Source organism: Rattus rattus, chromosome 5, assembly GCF_011064425.1.
Source record: "Rattus rattus isolate New Zealand chromosome 5, Rrattus_CSIRO_v1, whole genome shotgun sequence".
In the NCBI taxonomy this organism is placed as follows: Eukaryota; Metazoa; Chordata; class Mammalia; order Rodentia; family Muridae; genus Rattus; species Rattus rattus.
The window spans coordinates 151,377,793-151,400,722 of record NC_046158.1 but is presented as its reverse complement, the minus strand read 5'-3'; the positions used below and the strand labels follow the sequence as shown (position 1 = coordinate 151,400,722).

General features: G+C 54.3%; 1 protein-coding gene across 1 annotated transcript in view; it reads right to left on the bottom strand.

The window, feature by feature from the left end:
• Positions 1–622: 622 nt before the first annotated feature.
• The window catches only part of Prex1 (phosphatidylinositol-3,4,5-trisphosphate dependent Rac exchange factor 1), a 150,869-nt gene continuing 128,561 nt past the window's right edge, over positions 623–22,930 (bottom strand). The window contains exons 22-40 of the mRNA XM_032904775.1: positions 21,729–21,916; positions 21,189–21,350; positions 20,399–20,609; positions 19,730–20,006; positions 17,172–17,378; positions 16,018–16,106; positions 14,217–14,299; positions 14,016–14,106; positions 11,462–11,590; positions 10,022–10,063; positions 8,791–9,011; positions 7,377–7,476; positions 6,520–6,663; positions 6,315–6,429; positions 5,074–5,140; positions 3,890–4,062; positions 3,578–3,680; positions 3,293–3,360; positions 623–2,167 (exon numbers count right to left, since the gene is read on the bottom strand). Coding sequence (XP_032760666.1) covers positions 2,125–2,167; positions 3,293–3,360; positions 3,578–3,680; positions 3,890–4,062; positions 5,074–5,140; positions 6,315–6,429; positions 6,520–6,663; positions 7,377–7,476; positions 8,791–9,011; positions 10,022–10,063; positions 11,462–11,590; positions 14,016–14,106; positions 14,217–14,299; positions 16,018–16,106; positions 17,172–17,378; positions 19,730–20,006; positions 20,399–20,609; positions 21,189–21,350; positions 21,729–21,916 — 2,513 coding nt within the window. The 3' untranslated portion in view covers positions 623–2,124. The remainder of the gene's footprint in view (positions 2,168–3,292; positions 3,361–3,577; positions 3,681–3,889; positions 4,063–5,073; positions 5,141–6,314; positions 6,430–6,519; positions 6,664–7,376; positions 7,477–8,790; positions 9,012–10,021; positions 10,064–11,461; positions 11,591–14,015; positions 14,107–14,216; positions 14,300–16,017; positions 16,107–17,171; positions 17,379–19,729; positions 20,007–20,398; positions 20,610–21,188; positions 21,351–21,728; positions 21,917–22,930) is intronic.

Sequence of the window (22,930 nt, the reverse complement as noted above, 5' to 3'; positions counted from 1 at the left end):
AGGTCTCACTGCATTTTTTAAAAGATTTATCTATTTTTGTGTATGTGAGTGTCTTCCTACAATGTATGCACCTGTTGCCATGTGTGTGCCTAGTGTCCACAGAGACCGGAAGAGGACATCTTGGTCCCCTGGAGCGGGAGTTACAGATGACCGTGAGCTGCCATATAGGTTCTCTGGAAGAGCAGCCAGTGCTCTTACTGCTGAGCCCTCTCTCCAGGCCGTAAGTGAGGATTTGAAACTCCACTTTTGCTCAGATCCACTGTGGTCTCAGACACCGAGGCAGACAGTAGTTCTTTGGTACTCTGTGTACTCACCCTGACTCCTGAACACACGGGGAACACCCAGGACAGGGCAGGAAACCTCTAGAAAAATAACACACACATTTCTCTTCCGTAAACAACAGATTTTACAGCTTCGGATCCAAAATAAGGTTGGAATTCAATATAAAACCTCTTAGTTGTTACGTGGGAGCTGGTCCTCGTCTCTTAGGAGGGAACTGAGGCGTAGGCTCAGGGACACTGACAGCCAGAATCTAAGCCACGTTCATGTGGCTGCCTGGGCTGGAACCTTTCCGGTGACACTCACCGAGACATTCACCACCAAACAAGCAGACCACACCTTCTTTGTATTATATACTGACTTTTAATAATAATAAAAAATCTATCATGGATTTAATGAAAAGAATCTGTACATTTAAAGTAAACCAGGCGTGATGCCCTGGCCCTCAGGGCCCTTCCCCATTCGGGGCTCTGGTTCTCTGGGTGAACGAAACACATCAACAAAGGTGACCCAGTTATCAAGAGAAAGGTGGCCCCAGGGGACCGAGGAGACCATACTCCCGAACCCAGCCTTACAGCCAGCCACAGGTGAGAAGGCGTCCCCTCCCTCCTCCTCCATGCTAGCATTTCCCTCTGACGTCCAGAAGTTGGAGAGCAGACAACAGTCCAGGGGTCCCCATGTGCAGCCCCCCAACTCAGAAGGTAGGACAACAGGTTCCTACCTCTCTGGTTCTCTAACAGGTCCCAAACGACCCGCTGTGAGATGACAATATCAAAACAGAGGACACACAGCCCAGCCCTAAGCCTGCAACTGGAGCACCTCTCAAACTCTGGTCCAGTCACTCAAACAACAAAGTCCGACCTGGGCGGGTCTCTTGGGTGCTGAGGCAGGGGGTTGCAGCGGGAGACAGTGGAGCCTGTGAGCCACTGCTCACGACCCTTAAGATTTTAAAATGGAAACAATGACATCTTAAACTTTTTCAATAATTTAGTTCCTTTTGTTTGTTTCTTTAGTAGAACTGAGTAACGTTGCTGATACTACTTTAGGTTGGTCCCATTAGGCGAGATATAATTTCCTCTGAAATTTAAAGTGTCAAAGACATGATCACAGAAATCTTAGGGGGAGGGGGAAAAACTCTTGACAACACTAACAATAACAGTAAGAAGAAAGAAAACAAAACATAGACCACAGAGATGTTGTGTTGTATAAATTAACATCAGAGCCAAGCTGGTGCCCAGAGCTGGCAGCTCAAATCCCAATGGTAGTGGGGGTTGGAAGCCAGCAGGGCTCCCAAGTGTCCATGGAGTGACAGCTGTTCAGCCCAGTGTCCTCTCCTGGCAGAGGCCATGCTGTCCCGAGTCAGCTGGGCTGGTTAGTAAGGGCAGGAGGCATGTCCGGAAGCTTCCGGAAGCTTCAGCCAGGACAGGAAACAGGTAGGGTCTCCTGGAATGTGACCCTGGGAGGAACCCAGGTTCAAAGTGCAGCTTTGCCATCTGAGGAGCGGGGTCTGCAGGCCTTCACCCGCCGGACCCTGTGACCTTTCCCTGTGTAGGGGACCTGGGTGAGTGCAGGCATCCAGGCCCGGGCTACATTCATGAGCTCTGGGGCCCCAAGCAGCCCTCAGGCTTCAGGCGTTAAGTATGGAGAATCTGCCAGCCCAACCGTGATCTGCCGGTCCAGAGAGAGTGTATGCGCGCAGAGGCTTGACCTGGACGGTGGCGGCAGGGTCAGCTGGGTAGGTCTTGACACAGCTATGGCAGAAGCCTCGCGTCACCTTGCAGCCCCTCCGTGTCCTCCCACATGGCGGCTGCAGAGGCAGTGGCCGAGCATGGAGCAGGTCGGTGTTCAGAGGTCTCCATCCACCGGAGGCTGGCAGAGGCGGTAGAGGCTGGTGGGCAGAGGCGGAGAACGTGAGGAGGGACTGAGTGGCCTGCCACATGTGGCTAGTTTCCCCTTCTACTGGGACAAGCAATCTACACCCATAAGAGTACACAGAGTAGTAAGCCCCGAACCCGCCCTTAGCACCTTGTCCCCTCTCAAAGGCAGATCCCGTTCCTCTAGAGCAGTTGTTCTCAACCTGTGGGTCTCGACCCCTTTGGCGGCTGACTGTCAGATATTTGCATTATGATTCGTAACAGTAGCAAAAGTAAAGTCACAAAGTAGCAATGCACGAGGAACTGAGGCAATACAGGGTATTAGGAAGGCTGAGAACCACGGCTCTAGAGGCAGGCAGGGTGTCTCCAAATGATGTGTGTATTTGGGTGCATATAGGGCTTTGTGAGCCTGTCTGCCTGTAGCCTCCACAGCTCCTTGGATTCGGAAGGACTGCAGAGTGAGACACTGCAGAATACTATCCATGAAGGAGTGTGTGCAGGGCTTCAAGGAGAGAGGCAGCCAAAGATAGGGAGGATTTTAGGGGTAGGGAGGCCACTATGGTGAACTGGAGTGACGGAAGCCACACTAGGACACGGTACTGAGTTAAATGTCTAAGCCTAGACTGTCTGGGGCCAGCTCTGCTATTAGCTGTGTGACCTTGGGTAAGATACTGAACATCTCTGGGCCTCTATGTGTCCACCTGCCAATGAGGCTCCCAGCAGAGCCTCGCTCACGGGGCTGCTGCGGGGGTCAACTTGGGTTACAAGCGGGTGGATGACACCGTCCCTCAACAGGCCGGACACGATAAAGGCACGAAGACAAGTTGAGAGCAAAAGAACATGGCAGACCAAAGGACATGAACAGGATGCGGGGAGTGGGCACCAAGGCCCTGATCAGAAACATACTGGGTTCTGGGGGACACTGTCACCGAGAAACACTGCCTGAAGCCACCGCTTCAGTCACCACTCAGAACTCCTGGGCAGCCACTGGTGGCAGAGTGGGCAGGGACTGAGGAGTCATGACCTCCTGAGGGGCTGCGGGAGTTGGTAGCTAAAGATGACAAAAGGCTGGACTGACAGAGTCATCATGGGGGTGGGGAAGGAGCCCAATGGTCAATCAGGGGTGGGTAGCCACTTACCGTGGTGCACCTTGGGGCATTGGGTCCTTGATGCGGAGGTTTTTTGCCAGGATCTCCACTCGAGGGCCCTAGAAGGGAAACCCACTGTCAGGCCTGGGCCTGGAACTCAGGGGATGGGGGATGGGGTGGGGGTGGGGGAGCCAGGTTGGGTAGCAAATGTGAACAGCTGAGACGGACTGAGCAAGATGTCTGGGGCTGGGGAGGACCAGTCCTGAGGTGAACCACGTCCCACGGGGCTAAGCTCAGCATGGTCCAGGCCACGCTGTCCATGGCGAGTGACCTCACCTGCTTGCGCATGATGTCTGTGGCCTGCATAACACACTTGGGCAGCAGCCCATGGCTCCGAGCCAAGATGGCTGCTTGTTCCAAGGACACGCTCAGGGTGCTCCTGCGGTGGGTGAGGGAGGAGATCAGACAGGGGCGGCTTCCTAGGCACCACTGACCCTGGTCACTCCATTTCAGAGACAGGTAAGCCAAGGGCCAGAACACTGCAGCACCCAGATTTGAACCCAGCCCTCCCACCTCTGTGCGTGAGCCCCCAACTTCCCAGAGCCTACCCAGCCCCGCTACGTCCCATTCGGCCTTGGGCAGGCTCACCGCTGCATGCCGGTGCCACACATGGTGATCTGACATGCCCCCAGACGGTAGCAGAGCTCAGAGGAGACGGGGACGAGGCCGGCACCTAGGCTCCCAGCAGCACCAGCTTTAGGGTGCACGAAGGACTTCATGAGGCGGTAGAGCTCGTCCAGGGCGTTGATGGGACGGATCAGCTGCAAGGGATGCGGCAGATGTCCAGGAGAGGCCTGCAGCCCTGAGACCTCCACTGGCCTTCTCTGACATCTGTCTAATCCAGCCGTTACACAGCTGTCTTCCCAGTACCCTTTTTCAGACCTCGAGAGCCATCAGCGGCTCCCACTACCCTGTAAGTTGGCATTTACTGTTGTTTCAGTTCCGACCTCCCAACCTGGCTCTTCCCCTGCCAAGCCCAGCCCCGCCTAAGCCTAAGTGGGGTAACCTCTTTTATCCTCTCTAAACCAGTCACAACTCGTTCAAGTGCCCACTCTCCAAGCGGCAAGCCAAAGGGACCAAAGTGACAAGCCATTCCTTATACCATCTCCCTCAACCGTAATGATCCCCTGGTCTGTATCCAACGGACCACGAAATCCCCAAAGACGGTGCCCACACTCCTCAGAGCCCTCTGGTCAGTTCCTCACAATCCATTCCAAGTTCAAGGCCTGCCTGAGCCCGGGAACCAGGAGACCCAGAGAGATGCATTATGGGTGAGAGGCAGAGGGACAGAAATCTTTTGGGGCTACCACGACACAAAAGAGCCCACAGCTATATCTCAGCGCATCATCTCTCCCAAGCGGCTGGAAGCCTCTGCTTTGTCGCCGTCCTTAGGGGACCGATGGGACCCTAAACTGGTAAGAGCAAACGTGACCCTTGCTCTTAGACGAAAGGCCAAGAAATAGTGACACCGCTCGTTCTGATGGAAGAATTCTGACTTCTAAATGCCTGTCTAGAACCTGAAGCAAAAGGATGCATGGAAGCCACACTTAGGGTGGCATTCGCCACTCTGATCCTTAGGGGGTCTCAGCTGGAGAAACGTGATAGTGTTCATCAGAGAGCCCCCAAGGAAATGAGGCCAGCACGAGCATGTCACCCAGGAAGCCCTAGGAGGAAGAAACACGCTAGCAAGGGTTGCCCCTGGGCCTGATTCTGGGTAGAGCAGACTCAGCCTGTAGTGACCAACCCCACCCTGCCCAGGAACAACAGCAGACCTGGTCGATCTTCACAGCCGTGGTGGTAGCATCTGTGGGGAGGTTGGACCGCTCCAGGTAGAAGGCCCTGAAGGAAACAGACAAGGCTGAGAATCCTGCCGCCACACACACATGCTCTGGCCCAGCCTAACACTGCCCCGGGGTCCCCGCCCCTACAGCTACAGCCCTGTATGCTCCCCAGACTCTCCGAAGGAGGTCACTGAGTGCCCATGGTCACCAGCTCTTCCAGTGACCCCAGGGAAGCAAGACAGGGTCTCTGGGCTTCAACGCCACCTCCACCTTCCCTCCCTGGATGACAGCCCAGAGCCCTGCTCCTCCAGCCCCATTCCTGCCTTCTCTTCTCTAAACATTGAACAATTGGCACAAACTGTTCTGGGTTTACCAGCTTGTGGACTTTCTCACCCTCTAAATCCTTCTATAGAGAGCTAACCAGAAAATATTGGCCCTTTTAACCAGAGTCCTTGTCTTCTGTAATACCATAAAGAATTCAGGAAGAAACTGTGTGAATAAAACTTTATTTATATATAAGGAGTGAGACAGATTTGCTGACCCACCCTTGAGCGAATAAGTGTTCATGAAGGACAGGATGGCTTCTCAGACCTCAGGGCCATGCAGGGCCCACCAAAAGACTCCAGGAACACTCTGAGCAAACGGAATTAGCAGCTAATCAGACAGACACCGGATAGACAGAAGGACAATTAAGCTGTAAACTGTGTGCCGGGTCTTAGTGCCTAGCAAATGTATGGAAGCTTTGACTTCCAATTTGCAAATGGACAGAGGGGGCCTGGGAAGAGAGCAGCCCCTCTCTGTGGAAACTCAGGCCCCTGTTCTCTTCCTCATGGTACTGTAGAGAGAGCAATGAGATGGGACTTGAGAGAGGCTGTGTTTGGGAGCCTGGTCTGAGGGGTCTGGTAAAGGCGAGATTGTGGGCGTGTTGGCAGCTATGGCAAGGGTGTGGTACTGTGTAGGTAACTGTAGTGGGGGTGTCAGATCTTAGCTGTTTTCCTGGATCCAGCTGTTCTCCCTCAGTTCATCTGGTTGTGTGACTTGGGACAGGCTACCTGGGCCTCAGTAGACTCAGTTGTATAATGGGTCAGCAGTGGTCTCTATGCAGTGCTGTGTGTGCCCAGAGGGTGTTAAGCTTGCCCATGGTTTTGCATGATGTGTCTGCACACTGTAGGTTCCCAGCCCCACCCCAGAGCCTTCATCCTGCCCTCACCCCACCAGCCCATGGCGGCTACCTGAGCCTTCTATAGTACTGCTGAACCTTCTCCAGGGACTGCGCGTTGATCTCCTGCTGTAGATCTTCTGCAGCCTGGCTTCCTGGGGGCGATGGCCCTTCCACATTCTCCAGAGCTGTGAGAGAAGGCATGGGAGGGTAGGTGCTGGGCCCTAGGATGCTCAGTGGTCTTGCCTCCACCTACGTCCCTCAGTCTGGCTGCTCACCTTTTGTGAATAGCACGGTGTGCAGCCTGAGGCTGGCCCCACCCTCCAGGCGAGAGGGCAGCCTGGAGAAGTGGAAGCCATCGAGGTAGAAGACTACCTTCAGTGCCTGCCTGCTGCCCTCGATGTGGTAGAAGACGTTGGTGTCTGTGGAAGCAAAGCAGAATGGCTCACTTAAGGAGGCCAGAGTGGCACTCCAGAGGGTTAACCTTATACTTCCAGCCCTCCTGAGTCACGGGGGTAGCCTCAGACCCTCTTGTCTTCCCAGCCTTGAGGTAGCATTCTGGGACTTCTATGTTTGACATCTGAGGCTGCCCTACCCTAATATCCCAGAGGGATAGCGTCAAAGACCTGTCCTCATGTGCTTAGCTTTGAACAGTCCCACACAGCCTCCGGACCCTGCCTGTGATGACCTCCCCTTTCACCTACCCTGACACTACTCCTGCCACTGAAGAGAGCTGGCCATAATGTCTTCAACCTCCCCGACCCTGTCCTGTGACTCCCTTGCCTGGCAGCTCAGAGCAAAAGCTGTTAAAAAGCCCGGCTGTAGCTTATCAGCACCATAAAGAAGAATTATGGCTGACAAACTTGACTTAGAGCCCATACCTGTACCAGGCAGGCATCACTAATCAATCACCTCTCCTCCCTGAGCTCAACTCAGCTTGCACACAGGTAGCTGCTGTCAGCTGAAGACTTTGCCAAGTATTTTGTTGTAGCAACAAGAGAAGTAGCTAATACTTCTATGCTTGCTCCCCAAAGGCTGACTCTGAAACTTGTGTTGGTCCGCGAGGCTTGAGCAGAGGGGAGCCAGTGTGGCTCTGAGCGACCCAACTCAGGGCAGGAAGGGAGGGCTCACTCACTTGCCACAGAATTCTCATCCAGCTGCTTAAAGGAGAAGGTGACATTGTCCAGCTCCGACAGCGTCACCCAGATGTCCTCCAGCATGGTCCGTTCCTCCTTCTGCAAGGAGAGGGGGTGGTGAGGGAGACTCAGATGCCACCCTATCCTGGGCTGCCCTGGAGGTGCCATGCTTCTCACCTACGAGGCTGGGAGGCCTGTGGGTGTCTTGGGTGTGGCTGTACCCGTGACATCATGGTTCATCCCACTGCTTGTCCTGGACCCCATATGGGTCAGAACTCGGTTCTGTTCTGACTTCTGTGTGGCCCCAGTAAAGCCACACCAAGTACCATCCAAAACGCAGCCAACTCCATGAGCACCCACACTTCTTCTCTTTGCCCTCTGCCCCCCAATACCTGATCTGTACCCCTTTCTCAAAGCCATCCAGATCCTGGTCCTCTTACCCCAACCAGCACCTGCCATGGCTGCCGGGGCACACTCAGTCTGCCTCTATCCAGCCTCCCAATTCCAGTCACGGCCATTCTCACCAGGACACCTCAGAGGGTTCTTTCTCCATCCAGTCCCCTAACCGCCTCTCTTCAAGGTCATGAGCTTCCTTTTAAAACAGCCCCGATTACATGAGTCCCCTGTCCTTCAGCCTCTGAGCCACCTTCTACCTGCAGACCTCACCAACCTGAGTTTCCCTGACTGTCCCCATTGGCCACACGGGCCTCGGCCCGGGGCCTTTGCACATGCTGTTCCTCTGCATACTCCTCCTCAGACCTCCATATTGGCTGGCAGCGGTCATAGACCGGAAGCCGCCTCCCCAGAAAGTCTGACCACTCCCTCCGGAGAGACCCCCTCCTCTCAGTCTACTTCTCTAGGAAGTAAGCTGCAGACCCAGCAGCCAGCTCAGTGCTGGTGACATCAGTGAATGAGCTGGATCTGGTGTTCCATCCTAAGAGAGGTTAGAGAGGGTGGCCATGGGGCGGGGCCAGAAGCAGATCTCTGAAGGCTGGTAGCAGTGCTCATGGTGGCCAGCAGGGGGTGATCTGGGGCCGTGCTGCCCATGGGCCACCTGAGGTAGTCTCTGGAGCCGCATGTACTGGAGCTGCTATTGGATACTGGGCCAGCACCCCTGCCCTCTACATGTGCACTAGATGCAAGTAATATTCTCTCCCATCCCTGGACTCCTCGGCTGCCAGCTCAGACTGTCAGGAGCCTTTTCTGTCAGGAGCCAGGGGTCTTTTCTGTCTGTCTGCCTCTCTTCCCCAGAAGACCACAGAGCATAGGGGCTATTCATTGTTCATCCACAAACTCCAAAACCTCACGGTAAATGCTCAGCAAATGACCACCACATGAACCCCTGGGTGAACGGGAGCCGAGAGTACCCTCAGTACTGTCTCTCCCGTGCTGCCAACGACCTCAGCCACTCACCACGGTGGCTGGTGCCAGCAGGGACTGCCAGTGCAGCAGGACACCGGTGGCCGCCACCTGCTCCAGCCACTTGCGGCTGGCGTCTCTGCTGCTCTCTTCATACTCGCCGTTGTTGTTGTAGCGGTAGTCGAGGGCGGCCAGCAGCTGCTCTGAGAAGGTGCACACGGCGGCCACCAGGGCCTGACAGAAGACAGCATCCCTGCGCAGCTGCAGCTCCGTGTCTGTGGGAGGTGCGTGCGGGAGCCTCTGGGTGAGTGGTGCTGTGCCTAGAGCATCTCCACCCTCAACTCCCGAGCCCAAGACCCGGCACACCCACGGGGCCCTGTGGGGAATTCTGAACGGACAAATCAGTTGCCAAGGGCTGGTTCCGAAAAAAAAAAAAACAAAAACAAAAAAACAAAACAAAACAAAAAAAACCTAGTTCCTCGAAAGAAGACAGATCCACCCCAAATCTCACTCTCCCACTGCCCAAGTGCCTGCTTCCTAAGGAAACAAATGTCTGGTTCTTCCCAAGGTGGGGTCCAAACCCTGTCCCATCTACACTACAATGAGCCATGGGACCTCTCAGCCTGGGCCGCATGAACACTAGCAGTACTAGTCCCAAGAATGCTCTCCCCCTACCTCATCTCATGTTCTGACCCCAACTGGCCAATGCCTGGCAGTTGGTATCTGTATAAGAGTGGGCACATCTACGCACACACACATTTGTATATTCACGTGTTCATGTGTGCTTGCGCACATACACACATGCACATGTACACGCACACGCACGCACATGCACGCGTGCACACACACAGGTTTGTATACTCACGTGTTCATGTGCGCGTGGACACACACACACACACACACACACACACACACACACACACACACACACGAAGGCATCCTGCAGCTCCAACCTCCACTATTCAGGGCTAGGCTCTACCAACTCAGGCCCTATGTTCCTCACCCGCCATCTTCCGCCAGTCTCCCTGTCAGCACCCACCAGGCCCAATAGGTAGCACTACACATGGCTCATATTCCCTGGGACCTGAGACTTGTCCCCTGCCTGGCCCCAGAGGAAAAGGTGAGGTCCAAGCAGTTCTCAGTGAGACTGGGGCCAAGGCTGCCTCCCGTGCAGGTGCTGAGGGCCCCATTGAGATGCTGTTGGCCAGCAGAGGGACATCACCCTACCCGGTGGCCACGGCAGCCACTGTGCCTCCCAGGGGCCCCTTCAAAGCCACATTCTTACCCGTGCATTTCAGCAGGGCCAGAAGCAGCTGGTTCTTCCCATCTGAATGGAGGAAGGAGAGAGCAGGAGGCTGAGCAGGGCAGGCAGAGGCGGCGGCAAGCCAGTGCCTACAGCACACGGGCTCTGGCTCCTCACTGAGGTGGTACTTGAGCTGTGCTCAGTGCATGCTGGGTAAGTTCCAGAGCCCTTGGACGGCAGAGATGGAGCCCCCACTGCCAGTATCCCTGTATCCTCGTCAGAGAGCTGTATTGGGGTAACCTTCTGTACATTGTGTGAAGGTGTGTCTCTGTGTATTCAACGGTTAATTCTGTATTGGTAGAGAGCTACGGGTTTTCTATTTTATAAACATTCACCTTCCTCACGTGTTGATTGGCTTAATAAAAAACCTACAGCCAATGGCTGGGCAGGAGGGGAAAGCGGAACTTTAGCGAGAGGGATGGTCTCTGGGAGGAGTCCTGAGAGATTCACCCTCGGAACATGGAGAGGAACAGATGTGCCAGGGCCAAGAGAGAAGTGAAGAACTAGCCACGTTGCAGGATGTAGTGCCAGAAGAGTCAGGTTAATTCGGATGAGCTGGCTGAGAGTCTGCCAGCTACACTCCTAAGCTTTAATAAATATCAGTAAGTCTCTGTGCCACTTAACCACTGGCAGGTAGGAGGAGTCCCGCTATGCAGCAGAAAGCAGATAAGAAGGGATCCCTTGGGCTGGAGAGATGGCCCAGTGGTCAAGAGCATCGACTGCTCTTCCAGAGGTCATGAGTTCAAATCCCAGCAACCACATGGTGGCTCACAACCATCTGTAATGAGATCTGATGCCCTCTTCTGGTGTGTCTGAAGACAGTTACAGTGTACTTATATAGAATAAAACAAATAAATGTTAAAAAGAAAGACTGCCTTGGTGGCAGTCAGGTCCCAGACTTATGCTAGTAACCTACTTCTGTTTAAGAACCAGGTGGCTTGGCTTGAGACAGCCACACCTCTACAATTCCTTCCTCCTCTTCCAGCTCCTGGCCCCAGGAGCCTGACTCAGGTGCCCAAAGGCTCAAATAGGTAAACAACATATGTCGTGTAGAGGTGGCCACTAAGGTATCAGGATTTCTCATATCACTGACAACTCAGACTGGTGAGCTCCAATCTGTGACAATCAAGGACAAGTAGAGACCGGAATGGGATCCAGTTTCAGATCAGAGAAGGAACGAAGCCAGAATACCAGCTTCCTGACTACAAGAAGCCTCAGTAAGAATGGCCCCCATTTCCAAGGCTCCTCCAGCCATACAGACAGCCTGGGGCCTCATGAGGTCACGACATTCACTAGGAAATGACTCGGCTGCTCTGTTCCTCCCTAGACATGAAGACAGGGACACATAGTGAGGCCCGTTCCACAGTCTATACTCAGAACCAAAGGCCACCGACATGTGTGACACCCTTTCCACCCACTGACCTTCCACATATCGCTGGATGTTGTCCACCAGGGTCCTGATGGAGCTGGGCAGGTTCCAAGGGTCCTCCTGGATGCTGATCTGGATCAAGTTCCGCCCTCGGACTGTGCATTCTTCTTTCTGTTTGAACTCTGGGGCGGCAAAGCAGCAGGAGTGTGTGAGGTCAGGAGAGGGCTGGAAGTAGCTCTGAAGAACGGTGGCACCAACTGCCTGTGTCCCATCACCATGTCACAAAGCTCACTACCCTATGTCAACATAACTGATGGGACTCACAGGTATTCACAAGTCGTGCAAGGCAAGACTAAGGGAGGCGTCACAGTACGGCATCCACAACAGACACCCTTAATCAGCCTTGGCACTCCCTCCCCGTCTCCCCACAGCTACAACCAACCCCGTGCAGACATTACAAATCAATTACAGCTGGTTCTCCTAGAGCTGGAAGGTGAAGCTATAGGCTCCTTGGGTATTACTTCCTCATAGCCATAACCAACTGAGCCGGCAGATGTTAGCCCAGTAACCTTTCCCTGCACAGAAGCAGTAGCCCAGGCTTGGAGCAGGAAAGGTATAGGAGTTATCTAAGGTTGGTCATTGAATCTGCCCAGGGCAGGACCAGTCAAAGGTCAGGCAGGCACTTGACCCTCTCCTTTAACTGTTTGAGTTTCTGAGACCCCTGTGGTTATGCCCTCCACGTCACCTCTGACACTGGGTGGTGCCCCTGAGACAGTCCAAAGGTTCTCTGCTGTCTTATACTATGGGAAGATGGCTGGCTATCTGAATTTAGTCTCCTATACACAATGGGTGACCCAAGAAGTCTGGAGAACACTGACTCATCTCAAGGTCAGAGTGTCCAGAGCAGGCCTAGAAGAGCTGGAATCAGTTTACTGGTACCTTGGTGTAGAAACAGACAGATGGATGATGGGTGGGTGGATAAGCAGATGTGGGCGGGAATGGGTAGGTGGATGGTGGATGACAGCAGATGTGTCAATGGATATGGGCGCTGGAGAGTGAATAGGTGGGAGGATGGAGATGGGTGGGTGAAGGGTGGAGAGGAGCGCAGGGAGGGAAGGAGGAAGGGTGATGATGGATGGATGGATGGATGGATGGATGGATGGATGGGTGATGGATGGATGGATAGATGGATGGATGGGTGGATGGATGGGTGAGTGTGTGGATGAATGGATGGATGAGTGGGTGGGTAGGTGGGTGGATGGGTAGATGGGTGGATGTGTGGATGGGTGGTAGATGGGTGGGTGGTGGATGGGTGGGTGGGGGTGGATGGATGGGTGGATGGATGGATGAATGGGTGGGTGGGTAGGTAGGTGAATGGATGGGTGGATGGGTGGGTGGATGGGTAGATGGGTGGATGGGTGGATGGATGGATGGATGTGTGGGTAGATGGGTGGATGGGTGAGTAGATGGGTGGGTGAGTAGATGGTTGGGTGGGTGGATGGGTAGATGGATGAGTGGGTGGGTGGGTGGGTGGGTGGGTTAATGGGTAGATGGATGGATGGGTGGGTGGGTGGGTAGATGGGTAGATGGATGGATGGGTGAGTAGATGGGTGGATGGGTGGGTGGGTGGATGGGTGAGTAGATGGGTGGGTGGGTGGATGGGTAGATGGATGGGTGGGTGGGTGGATGGGTAGATGGATGGTAGGGACATGTGTACAGGTAGATGGATAGCTGGATATACGGGTAGGCAGAGGGAGGGAGGGTTGGTGAATGTATAGGCAGATGTGTATGTACAGACAGATGTGGGGCAGATGGGTAGGATGTGAGTGAATGTTGGGTAAGCAGATGGATGGAAGGTGCATGATAGATGGGTGGGCAGATGATGACGGAGGGAGGGAGAGAAGGAGGTAAGGAGGGAGGGAGGGAGAGAGAGAGGGAGGGAGGGAAAGCAGGAGGGAGGGATGAACGGAGGGTGTGTGAGTGGCTGCAGAGCGAATGGGTCAGAAGGGAGACGGCTACATGGCTTGAATGTGTGAAGGGGAGGATCAGGGATGCTCATCTTCCCCCTCCCCACTCAGTCTGATGCCAGGGAAGCCTTAGCATGTCTTTCCCTCAGGAATCCCTCTCAAGGGCGCTCTGAGCAGGCACCGGGACCAACATGTGCCGAAGACGGTTTTGGTGTTGTCTCCATCTTATCTGTGGCTTTGATTTATTGTTAATGAGTGACATGCCGTGCTGGTCTTGCAACTACACGGAGCTTAATGTGGTACTCATGAAACTAAGTTTCTAATAGGAGAGTTTAGTCTTTAAGTTACATCAGCAATAAAGCTGACCATAAGTGAAAATGATTCACGCTGTGATGTGCACGAACTCTGTGCGTCAGACTCAGGGAGGACAGCTCAGGGACTGAGATCATGCTCCAGGCTGTCCTCCTGCCTCACCCCACAGGCCCAGGAAAAAACGAAAACAACATTCCAGGCTCAGTCTGAATGAACACAAGAGTGACCAGCTCTGGCTCACAGGCTGGAACTGTCAGAACCAAGACCTTCCCATAGCTGTCCTGCAGTGGAGACCTGTGTGTGCCCATGTCCTTTAGAGTCCCCTCACCTTGCCAGCTGTGCTCCATGGGGAAATGCCTGGTCTCCTCAAACGCCCTGCTCATCACAGGCCCCTTGAGCAGGGCATGGATGGAATCCACCTAGGGACAAAAAGCTCCCGTGAGTACAGGAAGGGCCTGCCACCCACAGCGTTACCTCCCACCCCAGTGTGATCAGAGCCATCCAGGGTACAGTGGAGGAAAGGTCCTACCTGGTTAAAGAGATGTTCCAGGCAGCCGTGAAGTTTGTCCTGCTTGTCGGATGGGATGCGCATGTCACAGGGCAGCTCATCCCCTGGCACAAAGAAGGAACCATAGCCGTTAGCCACGCTGTCCCACGTCACACCTCCATGAGAACTGCTATGGCTACAGAGGCACACTCGGACCCACAGGGGATGCGGATGTGACAAGCTCAGGCCCCAGCCGAGCCCTGGATAGAGCCGTTTACCCTGTGAGTCTCAGTGTTGTCACGGGCATCGAAGCCTTGCAGGATTAGCAGAGGTGACAGCCAGGGAGAGGACTGACCCAGCCAGTCCTCCCTTCCTGGATTTTCTTTCTTTTTTCAGAAAATATTTAATGACGTCCTACTTATTTTGCTGGGGTTGGCTGTGGTGCTCATGTGGAGGTCAGGGGACAACCCGGGGGCGTCTGTTTTCTCCTTCCACCACGTACGTCCAAGAAATCAAACTCGGGTTATCGGACTGGACAGCGCACACCTTCTCTCACTGAGATACCGCACTGGCCTCTCTTGATTTTCAAGTTAATCTCTTTACACCCGGGCTGGCCTCTTAACTCAGTATGTAGCCCAGGCTAGCCTCGAATTTCCAGCCACGTTTCTACCTCATCCTCCCAAGTGCTAGGATTATGAGCAAGAGTCGGCAAGCTTACTTTACCAGCTCCCTCACGTGAGCATCCCCTGCAGGGCTACCGGGACAGCCTGCCCATCACCACGTGGCTCATGGGCTACAGTCTGTAAAGTCTGCTCAGACCTCTGTTCCCCTTCCTTTCCCTCCCTCCCATTAAACAGATGGAGAACTAAGATTACATTCTTATGCATCGACTCTGTTGGACAGACTCACGGAAGGATGAGAACAGACACAACAGCTTGAGACCTACAAGGCTGGGAACTCACGGGGGACAGGATACCTTAAACTCTTGAGGGAATTTTCAGTAATGTACTGTGTGGTCACAAAATGAATTCTTCCATTCTTGTGGTGGGGGGAGCAGGGCTGGGGGCAGACCCAGTGCCCTGCACATGCTGGGCAAACATTCCACCACCATGTATACCCATAGTGTACAATGATTATTATTATTTTTTATTTTAGTCTGAAGCATTCGTGTGTGTGTGTATGTGTGTGTGCACATTTGTGTATACGCATGTGTGCCTGTGTCTCTGTGTGTATGCATGTGTGCATGTATATGTGCATGTATATATATGTGTATGTGTGCGTGTGCCTGTGTTTGTGTATATGTATGTGTCTGTATGTGTGCATGTGTATGTATTTGTGCATGTGTGTATGTGTGTGTGCATGTGTGCATGTGCACGTATGTGTATGTGTGTGTCTGTATGTGCGTGTGTGTATGTGCATGTGTGTGTGACACTGGTAATGGTTGGTTCTTCTCTTTGTTTCACTGGATACTATGTCCCCAGCACGTGGCTGGTCTTGGGTATATAGTAAATATTTTCTGAAAACTTGTCCCATGCTATGATGTTTAAGAGTGTGATAAGATACAGCAGAACAGAGCCAGATGTGGCAGTGCACGTCCTTTAATCCCAGCACGCAGGAAGGAGAGGCAGGTAGATCTCTATGAGTTCAAGGACAGCCTAGCCTACAAAGTGACAGCCAGGACTCTGTTATACAGAGAAACTCTGACTCAAACAAACAAACAAAAACAAAGCACAAGACACAAACAAACAAACAACCCCCCTCAACGGAACCGCCACAATCCTCACCATGGCAACCTTGCCATCCCATATCCCCCAGCAGCCTCTTCGCCTGAGGTCATGCTCACCTGAGCCTGTCTCATCACTGCCCAGGTACGAACTGTTGCTTCTCACGCTGGTGTAGGACAGGACAGAGTCACGATTGCTGTTACACTCACTGCAAGGGGACAAGAGATACCCTGAGTCACCCTCATGCCAGCCTTGGAATCCACCATCTGGAAACCTCCTGGCCTTGGGTGGACACCCAGCTAGAGGCAGCCCAAGGCCAGCCCAGCTTGGTGTCTGAGGTGGGGGAAGCTCGCTCAGGCCCCAGCTCAGAAGCACTGGGGGACTTTCTTCACTCAGGGGTCTTAGTGTCACCCAGGTTTCTGAGCACTTCACAGCTTTCATGAGCTCGGATATGCCTGCCCACACCGCACTTGGCCGAAAGGAACTCAACAGGATGAGGAATGGGAAGCCAGCCACCGTGCCAACAGCTTTTTGGACAAGGAAAAATCAGAGAGCCAAAGACGTAACGGGGAAGAGGGGGATCTGAGACAATGCTCCAAGGACTCAGAGTGAAAAGCAGCCGGCAAATCCTGCCGCAGAGACACTGTAGAAGGTGGCCGCGGGGACTAGACGGATCTGGGGAACACAGGTAGGCTGGCAACACCACCCCCTCAATCCTGTGGCTTCAGACTTTGCCCACACTACAGACTGAGACAGACTCTGAGTCAGACCCACCCTGTGACTTTCCACTGGGGACCCCCACTTCTCTGTGGTAATGAGGGTGACCTGTCACAGCACAGAAAGTCCTGGTTTTGTCTGGTTACTAATTAACACCCCGCTGGTATTTTCAAAATAAATTTAACAATTGCAGAAATGCCACTCCCATCCTCAGAGGCAGGAAAACAAGAAAACGTCTGACTCCTCGGATCTACAGAGGCCCCACACACCACAGAAGCCAGACTCTCGTCCAGCCTGGGGGCATGTGGAGTAACACGGAGTGAATGGGGTCCATCTGCCAGGCTTGGAGGCCTCAGCTCAAGGCAAGAGAGCCAAGCAGGCATTCTGGAATGTTCTCCGAGAGGATCCGATGCCCCTGGCCCTGCACCTCCGCCCCACCAAACACACATTCTTAGCTCCAGAGACCAATGCCCTTCCCCTTGGGAAATGCCAGTCTTGACTTTCCCACAGGTCAGAAGCCTCGACTGTCTGGTGACCTCCGGTGGGTCGCACGCACCTGTAGGAATCTCGGTAGCTCATGGTGTCGTGGCCCGAGTCCTCCTGCTCGTCCTCCGACACCTTGAAGCACACCTTCTTGATGCCGCCATGGTCGGTCCTGTCCACTTCGCTCTCCTCACTGGCCGGTGGGGAAGATGAGGTCTCCTCCACCAAGGGTGGGTCACAGGGTGCAGCTGACGTGGGCTCTGTGATGGTTGACAGCAGCCTGCCAGAACAAGGTAACGGCCTTGAGGGCAAGGATGAAGGCCGGCAGGGTAATGCCACACAGGCTCACACAGTGAGAGAGAAGGGAAGCTACCCAGCAGTCTGTTTCCCCTCCGGAAGTCCCACCAGCAACTCCATGGATACCCAGTGCTGCCCCCTGCTGGACCCAGCTAGAAGCACTTCATACAGACTGAGGATGTGGTACTTTGTAGTCCAAGCACTCTGGAGTCTGGAGAATAAGATCAAGAGTTCAAGGCCAGCCTCAGCTACATAGCAAGTTCTAGGCCAGGCTCAGCTACATGAGACTTTGACTCAAAAGAACAAACAGACAGAGAAGAAAGTAAATATGAACAAGAAGCCCAGAGTCTGCGGGTCAGAGCACCTCAGTTACAGGCAGCAGCTCTGCCCCTGGAGCACACCATGAGCAGGAAAGTCTACAATAAAACTTCAGTTAAAAAGTAAAGTGGGGAGCGGACAGATTCCAGCCTCTGGGGTGGCTACGGTAAGCATCACTTAACAAACAGCACAGGCTCTGAGGCTACGCAGGCCCTGCTCACACCGGGCCTCTCGCACTGACATTTCCTAGGTGAGAGGCAAGTTATTCCCTTCGGAGCCTCTGTTCCTCCTCTGGGAAGTGGGGGGAGGGGGGCATCAGGAAACTCATGGGAGGCTGCTGTGAAGATGAGTTGAAGTATATAAGGACGCAGGGCATCGCCGGGTCCCTGTAAGTGACAGGCCATTCAGTCTGTATTTTAAATAAATGTGCCCACTAGGGGACACTGGGCAGTGTCTGGAGACAACTTAGGCTGTCAACTGGAGGAGGACACCATAGCCCTGAGCAAGCAGAGGTCCAGCATGCTGCAAGCATCCTACATGCCCAGGAGCTCCACAGCAGAGACCGAGCAAAGTAGGAGCCTTTCTTAGGCTTGACTGCATCGCTCTCACTGCAACAACAACAACGACAATAGCAGCAGCAGTAATAATAATAATTATCATCATCGTCATCATCATCATCATCATCATCATCATCATCGTAGTAGTAATATTCCCTTTAGCATTATCTGGTTCCAGGCCATGCACAAATGGTCCCGATTGACCAGCTCTAAAATGTTCCTTCCAGACAGCAGACAGAGAGCAAAAGCAGCCCTTACATTGGTCCAGACACCATCTCTGGCTACTGTGCTTTTCAGGCCTCTCGATCCAAAATGGCTCCTGCTCCTTCTCCTGACCCTCTTCCTCTACCTCCTTCTACTGCTGCTGCTGCTGCTCCTCCTGTCCCTCCTCCTGTTGTGCCGTCACCTCTTCCTCCTCCTCCTCCTGTCCTCTCCTCTCCTCCTCCCTACTTATCCTCCTGTCCTCCTCTTCCTCCTCTTCCTCCTTCCTCCCCCTCCTCCCCTCCTCCTCCTCCTCTTCCTGTGCCTCCTCTCCTCCTCCTGTTCCTTCCTTCTCCTCCTCCTCCCCCTCCTGTCCTCTCCTTTCCTCCTCCTCCTGCCTCCTCCCCCCTCCTCCTCCTGTCCTTCTTCCTCCTCCCTCCACCTCCCTCCTCTTCCTTCCTCCTGTCCTGTCCTCTTCTTCCTCCTCTTCCTCATCCTCTCTGTCCTCCTCCTCTGTCCCTCTTCTTCTCCTCTCCTCCTCCTCCTGTCCCTCCTCTCTCCCTCTTCCTCCTTTTCTTTTTCCTCCTGTCCTCTCCTCTCCTCCTCCTCCTCACCCTCCTCTTCTTCCCTGCATCCATAGCTTGGACATTTATTATTACATGTTGTAGAGAACTGCCTGCCCCTGGCTTTAGCCAATGTCAACTTAAGGAGCTGTTTAACCCGTGTTCCCCTCTTGAGGCTGAGTAGTGAGTGAGTGGGGGCTATCTCTGCCCAGAGCCAGACAGCTGCTGTAGGCCCCACAATGTCCTGTGGTGACAGGGACACCTTGTCAGCAGCCCACTGTGCTGCAACATCAACACAGAGAATCTCACAGGCTTTAGCCTCATAAGGACACTGCCTACCTGCCTCACTTCCTTAGAGCCCGCTCTCCCTAGGGAATTAGGGGCTTCTTGTTGTCTGGATGCTCTGGGCACCTGGCAGGGACAGCCCAGGGCATGCTGCACAGGACCTGAGGTGCTCAAGATGGCCGCTATGAGCAGTGATGTCCAGGATGCTCTTGGGCACCTGGCAAGGACAGCCCAGGGCATGCTGCACAGGACCTGAGGTGCTCAAGATGGTCGCTATGAGCAGTGATGTCCAGGATGCTCTTGGGCACCTGGCAGGGACAGCCCAGGGCATGCTGCACAGGACCTGAGGTGATCAAGATGGCCGCTATGAGCAGTGATGTCCAGAGGGGGGCACCCGGGCCAGGCCTCACCTGTTGATCTGGGTGACATACTGCTTCATCTCCTTGAGGGCCACATCCAGCTTAGTGAAGAGCTGCAGATACGCGTCCTGGATCTCCCGGTCCTCCTGCTTGAGCAGAAAGCTCAGGCCCCGTTCTTGCTGGCTCAGGGCACCACTGGCTGACACGAAGGTACTGTCAATGAGACCCTGGCTTTGAGAGTCCCCGTCTACAGCGGGCGCGCACTTCCAGGATGGGGCAGCCATGGTGGTGATACAGTGCTGGGTGTAAGCCATGGGATTCAGGTGGCCTGTAACAAAGGAGGGGGAGCCTACTCAGAAACAGGACAAAACCCACACAGAGGGGACCCTGCCTGAACCTCTGGACAGAAAAATAGAAGGAGCAACTTTGACCTTATGACGCCTCAGTGCACCTCAGAGAAGATGGCTGCCTTTGTTGAAAGTACATTTTAACTACTGAGGTATTTTTCCCCTACCTGGAGTGCAGACGTGATGGCAGGTACTCTAGCAGCCATAGTTACCACAAGAGGCATCTTGAAAGTGCAAGACTCAAACTAAAGACAGTAACATAGAAAGACGGGAACCACCAACCCCACCCTGGACAGCGGCCTTCGGACATTTCTCTGTTTCCTCATCTGTACGGTGAGCTCTACTAAGAGATCTAATAGACACACGCAAGTACCTTGTTCTGGGTCAAGGCCGATGAGGGAGGGTTTGCGCCCGAAGCGGATGCTGAAGGACCTGCCCACCGAAGGGGTGGTCTTGGGGTAGGACACTTCCATGAGGTTGATGTGGCAGTTGGTAGGGCAGAAGTCCAGGCCACACAGCGGGTGGTCCTCCAGCGGTGCCTGCTTGAAGGGGGGGCTGACCCTGCTCTTCAGCTGGGCTGCAAACTGAGAGGGAGAGGGGACAAGGGAGTGTGAGTTGGCTTCGGCGAGTCCTTGAATACCCTGGAGCCACTATGTGGTCCCGGACATTCCCAAATGGGAGAAAGCGTTAATGGTTGTGAATGAAGCTGTTCCCCCTGAGTGTCTCTCACAAGGACAGCCTCCCAGAAGTTGTGGGGCTCGGCACTGACGTGGAGTCTTTTCTCTCTTTCAGCAGCAGTAACGTCTTAGAAACCAGGTCTCCTGGCCCTCACTTATGAGGTTCAGGGGAGGCCACCTCCTTATTCTACAATGCTTGGGGCAGGTCAAGGCAAGGGGCATGAGCAGAGCCAGGAGTGCCCTGTGAGTCCATCTTGACGGGGATGTTAGAGCGAGAGCCGCAAGGTCATCTGGTCACCACAGGCGAAGGCCCAGCCTCAGAGGGAGGCTGCTGTGGGCAAACAGATTGCTGTGCGGTCCGATCAGACACCTGGATACAGTTGTACCTGAAGTCCACTCGAGGCCTGCCCAGTGACTGAGCCCGTCACGTATAGGTGGAACTTAGCCGAGGGGGCCGTAAGCAGAGTGTGGACGCCGGGTACCCACCTCCTGGTAGCAGGCGATTCTCTGGCCGATGCTCTCCAGCTTGGTGTCACAGATGTTGTGGAACTCGTAGTGGGACATGGTGATGATAGCGCTGCCCATGGCCATGAGCCGCCCACAGTTCTGCACGAAGAGGCTGTCGTCCTCGGCAAAGGCCTCAAGGATCTGCAGGAGGGAGGGAGGACGAGCCCCGAGCGTGAGTACCGCGGCGACAGAGAGTTCTTACCTGTGGGCGGCCTTTTTACAGCGTGACACCCTAAGAGATTGGGGCTGTGACGTGCCCATTTTGGAGAAAGGTAAAGTGAGGCTAAAAGAACAGTAACCGTCCTCACTGGTCCCGCAGCTGAGGAGGGCTGGGATAAAGACTAGATGCCAGGGCTCCAGGGCAAAGGATCAGTTCCCCTGACCTCAAGGCAGAACAGCGCAGGTCAGGGTCTGAGTGGGCAGGGCTGGGGGTGGGACGACTGGGTACGGAGTGGGGTGGAGTGGGAGGAGTGGGGTGGAGTGGGATGACTGGGGTCGGACTAGGGAACAAGGTGAGACCTTGGCAGCCAGGCGGAAACAGCCCCGGGGCTCCACGATCTTTTCCAGCACGTGACACTTGGCTCCTGCTGTGCTCACGTATTCGTAAACCACACCGTGCTCCAGGTGAACATTGTCCAGCGTCAGGCTGACCACAGCGCTGTCCTCGTGCAGGCTCAGCTGGGGACCCAGGGACAGCAGGGGCAGGACTAGAAGCCAGAGGGGCAAACCACACTGAGAACAGTACTGGGCCCTAGGCACTAGGCTGCAGCCAGCACCCCTGACACCAAGTCACATTGTACACCCATGGCTGTTCCACGATCCCACCCACAGGGGAGCCCCTCCTGAATGGAGTTGACCCAAGACTCACTAGAGCCTGTCCCCCACCTGCTCCCCTCAGTTCCACAGACAGCTCTGCCAGTCTGGACCCCATCGGATTCACAGAAGGGAGGAGACATTCTCTCAGGTGGACTCAAAAGTTGCCAGGGCCACCATGTAAAAAGCCAACTGAACGGCTGAGAGTGAGAGATACTGGATTGAGCCAGCCCTGAAGCTCGTCTGACCATACTCAGATCTCGGTTGGCCGAGCCCACACTTTTCTGCGAGCCAGCGAGCCAGCTCCAGGAAGGATTATGTACTTAGGGCACACAGGGTGACCTCTGAGGCGGTGGTGACATTTGAGTGAAGGGAAGAGGGCAGTGGTCCAGGCAGTGCACACAAGGGTGAAGCCAGGGCAGAAACACATTCAGTCAGATGCAGAGCAGAGGGCAGGAAGCAAGGAGAAGGGAGGTAGTACTGGGAGCCAGGCTAGCCGGACCCCTGGCGCTGTGTTTCTGTTTTCTTCTTTTCCCTGAGCAGGGAGGAGGCCACCAGAAGGCTCTGCTCTCATTTTGGGAGAACACTGTGTGGGACTTGGGGTGGGGATCAACCAGGGAGAGGACAGTGGGCAATCGGCTGCTATAACTCTGGTAAAAACCAGGTGCAGAACAAACCAGTACCAGTTAAGGTGGTGGGAACTGGCCAGACCCTGGCTGTGGAAAGGAAGAGTGCTAGGGAGGACAGCGTGTTGCAGGAATCACATGGGCAGAAGGAAGGACTAAAGAGGCTTGAGAATCCAGGATAAAGACGGACCAGGGGCAGGCTCAGGTTCTGGGGGAAACCATTGTCAATCTGGGCCATAGTAAGGTTCTGACGCCTATCAACAGACAGCAGAGGAAGTGAAC